Source organism: Phalacrocorax aristotelis, chromosome 2 (assembly GCF_949628215.1).
Source record: "Phalacrocorax aristotelis chromosome 2, bGulAri2.1, whole genome shotgun sequence".
In the NCBI taxonomy this organism is placed as follows: domain Eukaryota; kingdom Metazoa; phylum Chordata; class Aves; order Suliformes; family Phalacrocoracidae; genus Phalacrocorax; species Phalacrocorax aristotelis.
Window position 1 is genome coordinate 159,722,506 of NC_134277.1, and position 14,463 is coordinate 159,736,968.

Sequence of the window (14,463 nt, forward strand, 5' to 3'; positions counted from 1 at the left end):
AAACCACCAAACACGCACCAAAAAATCTTTAAGAACATTGTTATTTTGAGGAAATAACAAACAAACAAACGAACAAAAAACTTACTCTTGAACTCATTTTGCCTGAGAAAATTCAGATGGGGAAGGTAATTTTCAGGAAATTCTAGGTACCAAAGCCCCTTTCTAAATTAAATTGCCTTCTCAGCCAGATTGAGAGCGTCAGTAAAGAAAAGAACCTGGAGTTTTGACTTCTGTTTGATGCATTAAAAAATGGTAAGAAACATTGTCATGGATAGGCACCTCCATTTACACAGAACGGGGATCTCCCTTTTCTTTCTGTTATGCCGCTATTGGTCTAGAGCAACTGTACGGCAACCAAGTTAAAACATGGGCACCGACACCAGCCTGAAAGCAGGACACCACCTTCCTACGATCCCTCAGTTGTACACCCTTTCCGCAGCAGACGTTATTCCTTGCATTAGAGACCCCCTCAATGACCTTAAATAGGATGATGACCTTATTGCACTGTGTGCTGAACATCCATACAATAAGACATCCATCCTTAACTCATTAAAAGTGCTCTCTTTTAATTTCCTCGGTGATTATCTGGGTGGACTGCACTTTTCAGGCCTAATCTTCAGTCAGCACTGGTTAGTCTTTGACATTTTAGCAAAACAGAGCAGAGCGGGCAATGACAATAGTTAACTCCAAGGCAGATAGTTTTTAAAAGTTCAGACTTAATGTGCAGCCAGTTCCTCATTGCACAATGTTTACTTGACTTCTTGAAAAAGACCATTTTAATAGCATTACAGTTACAAGCAATTATAGTTCACTTTCCCACACCTTGTCCTTTTTGGGGGGGTAATGCTGTCTTTTTTTTTCTTTTTTTAACAAGCTCCCACCCGTCTGGCCTTTCCCATAAATCAACAGAAGCACTGGGTGAAAGTGTCTCCATGCCGTGCTGGGATGGCATCCTCCCTCCGAGTGCCGTAGGGGTGTGCCAGGGATACGTGTATGGATATAGCTGCCAGAAGTGGGCTTAAATACACTGAAATACCTGACCTCTGTGTCCTGAGTGAAGTGGCTGCTTTTCTCAGAAGTTTGTGAAGCAACAGTCGCGCCTAATGATGCAGCTTAACCTTTTGCCCAAGTCCAAAATGCATCTTAGCCCGCCATGTGTCCACGTATAAAATACCACTAGGTTACTTAACACTCCAGCTCCCCTCCGTCAAATATTTGTCTGGCACTTGAGAGTCAACTCTTCACCTTAGGTTGTTAAAAACTATAATCGTAAGTCCAGCTTGAGAAGTTTCCTAATCATCTTCATAGGGAAGACAGACTAACCCTGCCCTCCTAGCCTTAGAAACTCCCCACCTCACATACGGAAATTTACTAGCTGGTTTTGCATCTGCTTATTTTAAAAAAGAAAAAAAAAAAGAGCAAGAAAAAAAAAAAACCTCAAAACACATGCGCTTCCTTCCTTTACCCATGAACGGCTTTCTGAGGAAAAGCTTGTTGCTCTGTTGCTCCAGCTCACACCATGGCATGCACACCTTCATTCCAAGGGACTTCGCTACTTTTATAAACTTCCCTGGGCTTGCCAGTACCATCACATCGCCAGCGATTGCCACACAGCAATATCCAAAACTCAGCTAAGATGGTGAGGGGGAGGACGTGAATTCAGCCAGGGCTGCTCCGAGCTAGTAGCCTGGAGTGGTGAGGACACAGCTGCAATCAGGACAGCCTCAGAGGAAAGCTCGCCTGGTGCCTGTGCATCCCACAGCCATGGACACGTTTGACAGCGTATTAAATACACCTTCAAAATCCCACTTTATTAGCGAGTAGAAAATATCCTGCTTAACCTGTAATCACTAGTGTGATGTGGATGCAGACAGAGTATGGATCAAGACAGGCAGGTATGGGTGTGGGTCTGGCAGCAGCCAGCACTGCCAGGACAGCCCTCCCGCAAGCACACAGCCTGGCAGCCTGGGGAAGTTCGTGTAGCAATACTATTTTTCATGATTTTTCTAATTTTTTTTAAACTGTTTTTAGAAGATAAAGAGGGAATAAAGCCCCATGAGAATCTCTTTTGCACAGCTACTAATTGCCTCGCTGCAGCAGTTCGGAGGCATCAACACTCATGCAGCTCTTCCCAGCTATAAAACATTGTACAAAGAATAATCCTAGCAACAGCCTGGTGGGGCAAATCCAGGTAATCTCCATTTTGCAGACTGAAGGAGAGGTTAAAAGGAAACGATCAATTTTAAAAGTGCCTCCTCGGTCTGGAAAATATGGCATTATTATTGTTATATTTAATGTCCTGCAATTACTATGCATCAAAGAGATTAAGGGGAAGAATACAGGACCTTTCAGGAGTTCAGGTTTTGTTTATTGATTTGTGTCTGTCAAAAAATACGCATTCTCAAATATGAATGTAATGTGCATATATTATGTAAATAACACACACTAGTATGCCTATGCCAAATTGTATGATTTCTGACTTCCATGGCTGGTACAGGTCACCTCCATGCTACTCTAAGTAGCAAAGACCCTGCCTCCACCGGCTCTGTGTGCCCTCATTTCTGGCTGCAGGATGCTTGCAGCTTGGCAGAGTGCAGTGCTTGGAGGGACCCATGAGCTTGGACCACCTTCAGATCCATCTGTCCTTGCTGTAGGAGACCCTGGAGCTGCAGCCCAGCCAGGCGTATGCGGGGCTGCCAGCGGGGATAGTGGATAGCCCGGGGTCAGGTTCCCTCTCCGAGTATGTCCGAGGCTGAGCTGAATGTCACACTTTCACCCCAGCAGTACACCACCAGGCGGGACTGTCATGTAGCAGGCACTGGGACTAAAGCCTGGGACCCGCGCTGGATTTGGTAGCACCTTCTCCTGTGAACACACTACCTCCAGAGCGCTGAGCCCTTTGTATTGCTTTCAAAGTATCACAGTGTCCCAGTTCTAAAGGAAACTTCTGGTGATCAAAGTATTTGGGCAATTTTTCCACAAAGAGCATTCAAAATGCATGGCTCAGGTGCCAAGTAGCTCTGCCACTCTCTTAAAAGTAAGTGCAGCTTCCACGAGTTCCCCCAGCTCATGTGTTGGGAATGCCCTTTTGTTCGCCATTTGGTTGGAAACACTTTAAGCCACATATTACATCTTTTCCTACAAAAGTAAGGACTAAAAGCTAACATTTTCATTTAGATAAGCTAATCACACGGCCCCAAGAGCTGAGCTTTCTTCCAAAAAAAAAGAAAACAAAACCCTCAAATATCATAAGACTTGAGATAAAAATTGTTATAACATGGTAGTTAATGAACAATGTGCTGCAGATAAGATTACGAGGGAACTCGGAGCCTCATTTGACTTATCACAGCTTTATCCATCAACCTCAACAGGGTTATTTTGGACTTAGAAGAGCAGGTTCTGGTCTCGTATTTTTTATACTTTCTGACCAACAAAAATGTCAAAACCCCTGAGAATAAAATAAGAAAACCATAAATAAATGCTATGCTCTGTTACAGCATATAATTCTTGCCCTGTTTCCTTATACAAAAGTTACTAAATTTACTGGAAATATCCACAGCATTTGTGTTATGGAACAACAATGGAAAACTCGCAAGTGAACCAGCTCAGGATGGTGGGAAAGAAAATATAAACAGAAAGAAATGCATCACATAACATAAAGTGCCAAATTCCAAAACACTGACACTCTCACAGTCCCTGAGCCTAAAATGAGGGAAGGCAGAAGCACGGACAGAGACCCACAGGTAGAGGAGAAGAGAGAGATAGAGAGGAGGAGGGAGGGAGGAAGGGAGGGAGGAAGGGAGGGAGGGAGGGAGGGAGGAAGGGAGGGAGGGAGGGAGGGAGGGAGGAAGGGAGGGAGGGAGGGAGGGAGGAAGGGAGGGAGGGAGGGAGGGAGGGAGGAAGGGAGGGAGGGAGGGAGGGAGGGAGGAAGGGAGGGAGGGAGGGAGGGAGGAAGGGAGGGAGGGAGGGAGGGAGGGAGGGAGGAAGGAAGGAAGGGAGGGAGGGAGGGAGGGAGGAAGGGAGGAAGGGAGGGAGGGAGGGAGGGAGGAAGGGAGGGAGGGAGGGAGGGAGGGAGGAAGGGAGGGAGGGAGGGAGGGAGGGAGGGAGGGAGGAAGGGAGGGAGGGAGGAAGGGAGGAAGGGAGGGAGGGAGGGAGGGAGGGAGGGAGGGAGGGAGGGAGGGAGGGAGGGAGGAAGGGAGGGAGGGAGGGAGGGAGGAAGGGAGGAAGGGAGGAAGGGAGGGAGGGAGGGAGGGAGGGAGGAAGGGAGGAAGGGAGGGAGGAAGGGAGGGAGGGAGGGAGGGAGGGAGGGAGGGAGGAAGGGAGGAAGGGAGGGAGGGAGGGAGGGAGGGAGGGAGGAAGGAATTTCTAACAAGCTGGTTACATTCTGGGGTATTATTAATGCCCAGATCATCCCAGAGAGGAGGACTCCAATTCAACTCTAAGTCACAAAAACCACAGGGCAGCCGCAGGCGTGTACACAGAAGGAGAATTTGGGCCGTTGTTGTTACCCAACTACAGTAACTAAGGGAGAGTTTATCTGCTGGGTAGATTTAAACAAATGAAAAGCAAGTAACAGCCCTGACAACAGCCCCCTTGTTTCCGTGAACACAAAAACCAGCTGGGTACGTTTTCAGGTACCTTCTCCAGAAGCAGCGCTGCCCCGTGCAGCAGGACAAGCTGCTGCAGCGACGGTGGCACTGCCCTTCTCTTACCTGCTCCTTCCTACCCGCACGGGTGGTACTGCTAACTCCAGTATGAACAACACAATTTATTCACAGCAGCAGGACTGTTTCCTTCCAAAAGGCCACATCCTACCACGCTGGAAGAGTTTAAATAATATATTCTCCAAATAAACCATGAAGCAGCCTAACAGACCTGTGAAGAACTGTAAGCCAGTGAGACCACCCCATCCTTTAGCCCCAAATGTCACTTCATCTCAAATACTGGCCATTAGTCTCTGAAATCAGTTCTCGCTTTCCTAGAAGTGGAGGGATATTAATGCTACAGGACTTTTTGGATGAATAATCCTTATTCACATGTAGAACAACAGGGTTAATGGAAAGGGGGTGCAGCCTGAGCTTGGTAGGCAGACAGCTCTCCAGCGAGGGCTCTGCCTGTGTTTAGTCCGAGCACATCACATGGGTCTCCCTGTGACAGGAAAGTCACAGCCGTATAATAAATAGCTCCATTGCAGTCACCGTTGTCTCAGTTACAGCGTAACAAAACCACCATGCTGTCTGAAGTCAGTTCCTGAGAAAGAATGTACGGTCATTTCTCCCCTGAGCTGAGGTTTAAGCAATCTGCAATGTCCTCATGCCTCATCTTTTAAGTGCAAGTATGATAAAAAGTCACAAATTATTGAGTTGGCAAAGTAAACGGCAGTAAAACATGGCCATGAGCAATGTTTTCTTTAAGACTGGCAGAAATCTCAGAATCGCTTTGAAGATGAGCCTAAGAATGAACAGCGAATAAGGAGTGGAGTCAGGATGCACCTGGGGATTCCATGCTGTAGAAATGACACTGATTGTCTTGGAAAGTCTTACCCACAGCAACATGTACATAGGGAATAGGTTGCGATGAGGAACTGAGACCACATCATGCCTGGGTGTACTCAGAAGCATTTTTCAGAGGAGTCAGGGCACCTTCTCCATCCAGCATAGATTAAGGTAAGTATTTTCGGTAACCGATTTCTAACAACCAATGCAGTTTTGGGGGACACCAAAATATTTCACACATTCTAGTTGAAGATAAGTTCTGGCTGAAGAAAGTATGCTGGAAAAAGTGTAGAAATCTTAAAAGATTTATTTTTACCATCTAAGAAAAAAGCTGCTTTGATTTTGTGTTCTAAAGCGGTGTATTCCCTTTGAACTTGACCTGAATTCAAGAAATGAATGAAAATATTAAAAATAGGGTTAGAGAGCCCTGAAAATTAATGGACAGCTTTTATTTGAGGGGGGAGGGTAGGAAGTTGGGGGGGAAAAACTATTGGCTGTTCTGAAAGTCACTATTTTTTAATTTAGCTGAAGAAGAAACAACCCTCCCCCAAAAAATCTATTTCAGGTTGAGCTGAAGTGAGATCTTTGTGCTTTTTTTTTTTTTTCCAGTTTCACTACAAGAAGAAGAATCGGAAATTCAGACTTCTGTACTGGAAGTCCCAAGCTTTTTCTTCCTTTTTTTTTTTTTTTTTTTTTTTTAAGAGAATGCTTTGAAACCTCATGGTTAAATCACAAGGGGATCTGAGTGCAGAATGGAGCGTGGCTTTTCTTGGGGGCAATGTGCAAGCCCTCGGGGACAGAGCCCCCTTAGCAGAGGCCCCTGCCCACCCAGCCATGTCTCATAGGACTCCTCCTCATCTTGGGTGCTGCAGGAGCGCAGCCCCCATGCTGATGCCAGGATTTAGGACTGATCGTTCCACCCTTTCCTCGGCACCTCCTCAAGGTGCTGAGTGCTGCTGGTTTCTGTATTCAGAGGCAATCAGGAGGCACTTCACAACCAGCCTCAACACTCACGGCGTCCATTAACAACCTCTCATCTACTGAGCTCAATTTGGGGTATCCCCCCCCCTTCCAAAAACTGCCAGTTTTTGGATCAGCTCAGGTTCCTGGTGAAACCTCACCCCAGGCCAAGGGGAACTAGGACCTGAGCTTGCCATCTTCCCTTCTCATAGCTCCAGCAAAGCCCAGCTACAAAATACGGGCCCCAGAAGGAAAAGTGTCTGGGGGCTGCAAGAAAACACATAAGCAATGGGAAATCTGAGTCATGGCCAAAGGGCATGTGAAAGGATGGAACGCCTGGAATATGTGAGACTCATAGCAAAAGGGAGGGTTTCATCAGAAAATGAGGGTATCATTTATGCAACAGTTAAAGACATCAGAGTTCAGTGGCATCTCTTTTTCATCGGTAAACACAACAGCCAGCGGATAAATCAGATACAGCCTCATTCCCACTGCACTTAACATCTCCGAAACCTGACTACCCCGCTGCAAAAGCGAGCGCCTGTTGGAGGGGCCTCCCCAGGGCACCGGGGAAGGGCTGAAAGCCCCAGATTCATCAGCCCCAAGGGCTGTGCTCAGTGAGGACACCAGGCTGCAGGCTGCTGGGTGTTCAAAGAGAGGCACAGCGAGGCTATTTTTTCCGAAGGGGGAAAAAGCAACTCATAATGAAACTGCGATTTGATAGTTCGGCTGTGTAGGCCATGAGCAATTCATTTAATCAATGTCTTGTTTCAAGAGAAGCTAAAAGGGGCAAAACATCAGGATACACCTTCTTCCCTTCTGTGCTTCTCAGACAAGGTATCACAGCTTTCATGATGCTTGGACTGGGCTCTTTGGACTACCCTACTCAGAGGACACGCAGAGGCTGCTCCTTCCCAAGGACCCATGGTCACCTGTGCGCTTTACAGACACATTTTACATCACCAGCCACAACAGAAACTGTTCTCATACACATGGAATTAATAATTTTCCATTTAATCCTGCTAATTATTTACATGTTTTACTGTAGGGAGAGCCCTACACACTTCACAACATGTTTGCTTTGCTACCTCGATGGACAGCAAAAGCCCTTTTTACCATCTGAAGCAAAACAAGCTGGTTTACGAAGCCTAGTTTTTTGAAGAGAAGGAAGAAAAAGGTAATATTGACATTTGCAAAGTCTGGATTCACCGCCTAACTCTTCCTGGGACTTTTTGAGCTTGCAGCAAGTGAACACGCACTCCAAGTGCCCGTGAGCTACATAGCACCACAAACGCCCACTTTCTTCCACCTCTGCCTGCCTTGTCAGCTGAGACGGCAAATGCTTTTGGCAGGAACCGTCTCTAACAATCTGCTCAGCATTGCTCGAAGCCCGACACCGCAACCGTTGCGTGAACGCTGGGCTGTATCACACCTCCTACTTACCAGCCACCACCTGTAGCTGTCTTCTGGGATCAAGGCATTTTGTGAGGTCAGGAAAGGTTGCATAGTTGAATTAAATCTCTGATTGAACCAGAGGGAATGTCCCAGCTCAGAAATGCATGTGTGACAGCTGCATGGTCTCCTGGGGTACTTGAAGAGTTTTTGGGCTTGCTTTGAAAACTGCATGACGAGATGTCTCAGATCCCAGGTGGTCATGGTCACCTGGTGTGTGTAGTTGAGCAGAAATGACGTTACCGTGATGAGCAAGAAGGCGAAGGTAAACACTTTCACGTTCCTCCTCCTTACGACGACCATCTTTCCCGCTCGGGTCCTGCCGTTGCCGCTGACCAAGTATGATGTAGGGTCCAACATAAGGCAAAAAGGAAGGGGCGCTGCAGGAACCTGCCAGTTACCACCTCGGGCTTAGGCTGAACATACCAACTCCACTACCTCCATCCATAAGAGAAGAAGCTTCATTTCCCCCAAATATGCTTTAAAAAGGCAAAGCTGAGTATTTCCTTTCACCTTCTCACAGTGCTTCCAAGTCTTTTCCACCTCTCTGTGGCCTGCTGCTAACCCCTCCCACCAAGGATTCGTTGAAGGCAGCCCTTTGCCCTTCTGCCTACCAGAAGATGGGAGCAATATCAGCATTAAAATGTAGGTTTTCTGTGTGGGAGCAAGCCATAAATTAAAGCAAGCAAATTGTAGAAAGAAGAGAGTGAGTTTTTTTTCTTCTTGGAAGTTAGTTCACAAAGGATCAGATCATCCGGGGATGAATGTTCCAGGAGAGAGACGTGCTTTGATGTCCATTTAAGCCACGGAGAGCAGTTTGCAGCCTGGAGACATGCAAAAAGAAAGAAAAATTATTGTCAGAAAGTTTTTCGCATTCCTCCCAACCTAATTTCTCTGCTTTTCTCTGCCCATCCCATCCCATCCCCAACTTGTGATCAGCTCAGCGCTCTCGGCACAGCAGCACCAGCTGCAATTTCTGCTGCGGTATTTGCATACTGAGAAGTTTCAGCGTGAAATTTCTGAAAGGGCAGAGCATCGACCTGTGGACATTGAGTCCCTTTCTATTGAATCAGCCCCGGTGGTGCTCCAGCCTTATTTGAGCTACAGTTTGTAGCCATTCGTATGGCAATGACTCACCTCCTTCCCTCAGGCTGACCTTGGTACCCACAAAGTACGGCAGCAAAGTATTCATAACTCAAAGCAGCTCCACAAAAAGCAGTCGGCAAAGGAGGGAGGAGCAGGACAGGGAGGAAGAAGAATCAGTTCCTTTCTCTTCCTCCCCTGAACCGGCTTAAATGCTTAAGGATCGAGGCTGAACTCGTGATTCAGAGAAAGCCAAGCAAGAACAGCTTATACGTCCTGGGACAAACAGGGGAAATCAAAGTATAAATGGCCTTTATTTTGCATGGATTATTGCTGTTTTCCCTGCCAAGGAAGGGTGGGTGAGGTCAGCCTGTGATCTCAGAGAGTTCCTGTGAGATCCTGAACCAAACAGCAAGTCAGGGGATACAGAGGGACCCAGAGCTGCTCTCTGTTCCCCTCCTGGTGTCCCCTGCCTGGCAACAGTGATTTTAAAAAGTTTTTAAAAGTTGAAAAATGGATTGCTTCCTCCCACAATGCCATTGTTTTGTGAGAAGAAAAAAGCATTGTGGTTTTTAAAACTTGGGATGTTTGCAAAAAACCCCAAAAGTGCCATTGCTTAAATAATGGTCTTTTGATTAAAAAAAAAAAAAAAAGAAAAAAATCAGAGAAGCAACTGTGTCAGAATATGTGCAGAATATGTGCAATTTATAAACAAGCAAAAGCTCAGCAAGTAAAGCCTCATCCACCGTTCAGCTGCAGGCTTCAGGATGGCAAAGAAAGACCAAAACTGCAACTGTTACCTGTTAAAATCCATCGTTTTAACCCATTCTGTGTGTCACTTTGAAGCAGGATCCCTCTCATTTCATCACCCAAATCCAATGCTTATTCAGACATGGGGGAAGTGCTTCTGGTGGCCACACGTCTGGGCTGAGCACAGCATCCCCAGCTTTGCTGATGGCTTTTCTCCTGGGGATCTGTGAGGAGCTGCCCAAGGCCAAACTGCTTTTCCAAGGGGTTTGACATGGTGCCTTAGAGTCAGCACAGGCTTGGTGTTTAGAGGTGGTGTGTAAATATTTACCAAGTCCCATAAAGTCAAATCTGAAGACAGGAGCCTCAGACTGTGGTCTTAAGCCTTTGCTCTGCTTCAGGTTTCTCATCTGCAGCACGTGATAGGTAGTGTGTGCCGTTCAATTAGCTGCTGTTTGCCAAATGCCTCAAGATTTATTTTAAGTCTGGCCCCTACAAATGCATTTACAGGAGCTCAAGGGCTGACAAGTGGGTCAGGCTCGATAACAAAAGGCTTTATTAACCCCAGCTGCTCAGGCTTGCCTGCACCAGTAAATTAAACAGCACCAGGGAACAAGCCTGTGTTTGCTTTAACTTTTTAGAGGGAAGTTTTGGGGCTAGCCAGAAATCTTCCAAACTATTCCCGGGTACAGTTTAGAAATAGCAACCCAAAAGGCAGTGGAGGTGCTGCCACTGTGCTTTGGAGAGTTAGAAAGGGAGCTTAAGATCACGGCCCCCCAGCACGGCGCCATCCATGCCAGCTGGCTTCTGTGCCAGAGAGCAGCCTCAAACACATTTGCTTTACTAGCCTGGATGTAGTTGTTAGTCTAAACAAAAACATAGCGTCTAAACCTCCAAAAATATGCCAGAACCCAGAAACAGATTGATTCTCCATTTATGGACAGGATAATTCAAGCGCTGCAATGCTGATGGGTTGAACCCCTACTGCTAGTAACAGTCAGATAATTCAGTATTTGTAAACACAGTTCCTGCTCTTCTATTATTTTTTTTAAGTTGAAGAGGGAGGGGGATTATCCAGTCTTTCTTGGAAAAGCAAATAAAATGGAGTCTTTTTCATAAAAGAAGCAGTTCTGGCCGTCAGAACAAACATCTGTTTCACCAGATATATTTTTTTTTTTTAACTGAGCTAACATTAAACTTATATTTAGATTTGAAAAAAAAAAAACCAACAACCGAAACCAGTGTTTATGCAGTGGACTGCAGTGCCTCCAAACGCCTAATCATCCTGTCTTTTATAGTACGTGATGGGAAGGTGAGAAACCAGAAGAACTCCCAAGGCTCATTTCCAGTGTGGAAATAAACACAACATCCTCTATTTTAATTCTGGCTACTTAGTTTCCTATGAATGCTCATGTTTCCTATAGATATTCAAGATTAGAAAACCAAATGTGTATATATAACCTGACAGAAAGGCTCTGGGGACTAGAAGTATGATTTAGGGTCTGAGGAAAAGGAAGGCTGAAATGAATGGAAAACGCTTTCGAGTTCACCGTAACTTTTACCGGGACCATTTTTTTCCTTTCTTAAAACACACATTAGATCCAACCCAGACATCAGTACTTTCAGGCTTCCCAGCATCTTGCACCACAGCTCAGACCATCCTGCACCTCCCTCTGCCCACATATAGTCATAAATCTTCACAGCGTTTCCACAGGATTTGCCAAGGTGCCGGGAAGCGGGAAGGGCAGGGACGATGCCGAAGCAGCAGCTGGTGTAGGAAACCACGCAAGGCTGCCAACCCCAGCTGTTGCAAATGTTTTACCTCCTGATACTATTATTTAAACCGTTACAAGTAAGTAGTGTGATAGCAGCCACAGTCCTTATCAACACACCTCGGCATGACCTTGCCATTAGTACAGCTGTGAACAGGCTATTTTGGCCTCAGACCCAGAAACAATTTCTGGGAATTTCAGGTATGCAGTTTAAATTACGTGCCCAACCCTCAGTCCAGCTACAGTCCCCTAAGAGTTAAACAGAGTTTAAGTACAGCAAGTACAGGGTGCATGCGGCCGTGCCTGTGGGCAGCCATCCCAGCTCTGCTCATGCAAGCAGCAGGTTAAGTTACCTTAAGTGATTGGGTGCTTTAGGTCTTATTAGTGGTCTGGATTTCTCCTGCTACCTTCCCACCCCCTCCCCCTTCCTACATATACCCCTGTCCCCAAGTAAGACACCCCTGTACACCCTGGGATAACTTATTTACGCTGCCAACACCCAGTGACGTGCAATGCAGGGAAAACGTGAAATGATGTGTCCCAGGCAAGAGCAGAGAGGGGCAGGTTGCTCCAAGCTCTGTCCTGAGCGCAGGAGGGGGTCCACTTGATTAAATGGTCATAAAGGAGAGCAGAGCTTAATCTTTTGTTTACATTTTGTATTATAAAATACGCTAGGATCGATCCATTGCAATTAATTGTTTGTCTTCATTGTCTTCTTGCATTTTAGAAAGAAAGAACGGAAAGACCTTTTTTTTTTTCCCCCCAGGGTAGACCTTTATTGTATTGTAAACTCACAATCTGAAGAATGTCCCTGGTCCCTTGACAATTTGGCAATTAACAGACAAGGATAAAAGCACAGCAATTCAATGGACTAATATAAAGCAATTCTTAACACCTTCAGGAAATACCTTTTTGACAAATACACCTACAAATGCAATGTATTCTCACTGCACTTAGGCTATGTGATAAAAGCTCATCTGCAGACCCACAAAGGAGCATAGGGAGACAAGGGCAGAAGGGGCATCCCAAATAATACCCCACCCCAAAGGCTCCCAGGTCTATCCCAGGAGCCGTCAGTCCGTCAAAGGCCCTTCCGCACCAGCCCAGAGGAGCACAGGGGCACAAAGGCATGTGGGAACCTGAAATAAGGACTCAGAAGATGGGAGCCCCTGTCTGGGTCCCTCCCAGGGATGGCCCAGGATAGCCTCAGCCCCAGGCATGAAACTCACCCAGATAAGTCAACACCAGAGCACCCTTGGGGCTGAGATAGGTTGCTGCCTGGGGGCATGGGACACCTTACTGGGTCCAGGGGAAGAGCATTTGGGGAATGCACAAGATCTGTGTGGTTGGCCACGCAATACTAGCAGCATGCTTCATTTCTTGATTTTTTTTTTTAAAAGATGGGTCTTAAACAAAAAGAATGTAGAAAATCATGACAAATAATTGAGAAATAATCGCTGCACTTCTCATCCCCCCAAGTTGTAAATGTCCCACTACACTAAGGTAGAGTTTGACCCCTTTTTGATGCCTACTTTGCTAGCAAAGAGTACTTTGTACCGGCACCACTTTGAGGAGATCTTTGTTAGCTTGCCTTAGATGCTGACGGTTCAGGATCCAGCTTTTTTCTCTTCTGGTCTGTAACTCACATTAAAACCCTGGTGTGAAACATGCTTCCCTAGTTTGAAGTTGCCAGCATTCTCCAGACACAGCGTGTCGGGCAGAACAGCACAAGGGCAACAAGGAACACCATCCCTGTACAGAGGTATTTCCAGCTTTCCATTCACTGCTTGGATAGTTCAAAGGTCCTGAAGTCCTTTAAACTCAAAACTCGCATACCCACCCACCCTGGCGGAAGATGGAGAAAGACAACGTGACCTGCTGCGGAGTTCTCACGTCTGATGGTGGTCATTGTGCAACCCTTCTAGAGTGTATTTTACAGCTGGAATATGTATACTTCAAGGAGTAGGGGTTTGCTGCAATTTGACTTCAAGAGACTGTGCTGTGCTAGAAAGGTCTCGGCGGCAGAACTGCAAGTACCCATTTTCAGAAGCACCGCTCAGATTCCCACCCTGCAAAACCTTCAAAGATGAATTAGTTTCCCAGCTAAGCCACTGACAGCTATACTGTTATGAAGCCTTTTGGCAACACAGACAGCATGTCCTCAAGCATCCTTCCTGCTGTTTTGGGACTTTCTTCCCATCTGCACTCCTCGCGAGTAACTACTTGAGCAACCCTCGGTCTCAAAGCCCTGGCCTGGGAGAGGATAGAAGGTTAAATCTTGCTTTACTGTACCCACGAAGGCCCAAAGCAGTCTCAGAAGACGTCATCCTGGGGCAGAAAAAGCATGCCCCTGGAAAAATACACATAAATTTCAGCCCCAGGTCTGTGCTTAGGCCTGGAGAGAAACAACGGAGGGGACTGTTTCGCTCCAAACCACAGGCTTGTCTGCTCTGCCCAGCTCATTGTTGGCTACCCCCACTGCCCAGAGCTGGCTGACATTTAGAAAGAAACACTTCATTGGTCTGACACCTTGCCAGAGACCTCTGAGCATGAGGCTTTTGCTACGTGAGATAGATTGTGCAATTATGAGACAGCCTGGCAGCCTGTCAGAGTTAAACACAGGGCAGAAACCTGAATCTCCCTTAAGCAGATGATGCTGGGAGACCTTTGGTCCATCTCGTGCAGCTCCAGGAGATCAGTCTCACTAAGCATCGAAGGCCACATGAGGGCTGGAGACGTGGGGTGGGGGATGCTGCCTGTGCCCCAGCATAACCTCTGTGACTTCAGCCTGTTCGTGGTGTGATTCCCATGAGCCCCACAGCCCTGGCAGGCAAAGGGGGAGCCCCCTCCTCAGGCACCAAAAGGCACCACAGGATGCCATTTCAGAAAAGCACCAGCTGCCTTGACTTCCTCCTTTTCCACCCATAACAGTTAAAATCAGGCTGCATTTTGTT

General features: G+C 46.6%; 1 protein-coding gene across 3 annotated transcripts in view; it reads right to left on the reverse strand.

The window, feature by feature from the left end:
- ST3GAL1 (ST3 beta-galactoside alpha-2,3-sialyltransferase 1) overlaps positions 1-14,463 on the reverse strand; it is an 80,509-nt gene that overhangs the window by 16,474 nt on the left and 49,572 nt on the right. For 2 of the 3 annotated variants that reach the window (XM_075085881.1, XM_075085882.1), the window contains exon 2: positions 7,899-8,731. In XM_075085881.1, the coding sequence (XP_074941982.1) occupies positions 7,899-8,267 (369 nt within the window). In that variant the 5' untranslated portion in view covers positions 8,268-8,731. Of the gene's footprint in view, positions 1-7,898; positions 8,732-9,044; positions 9,233-14,463 lie in introns of those variants that run through there. The other variant, XM_075085883.1, reaches the window with a different exon arrangement.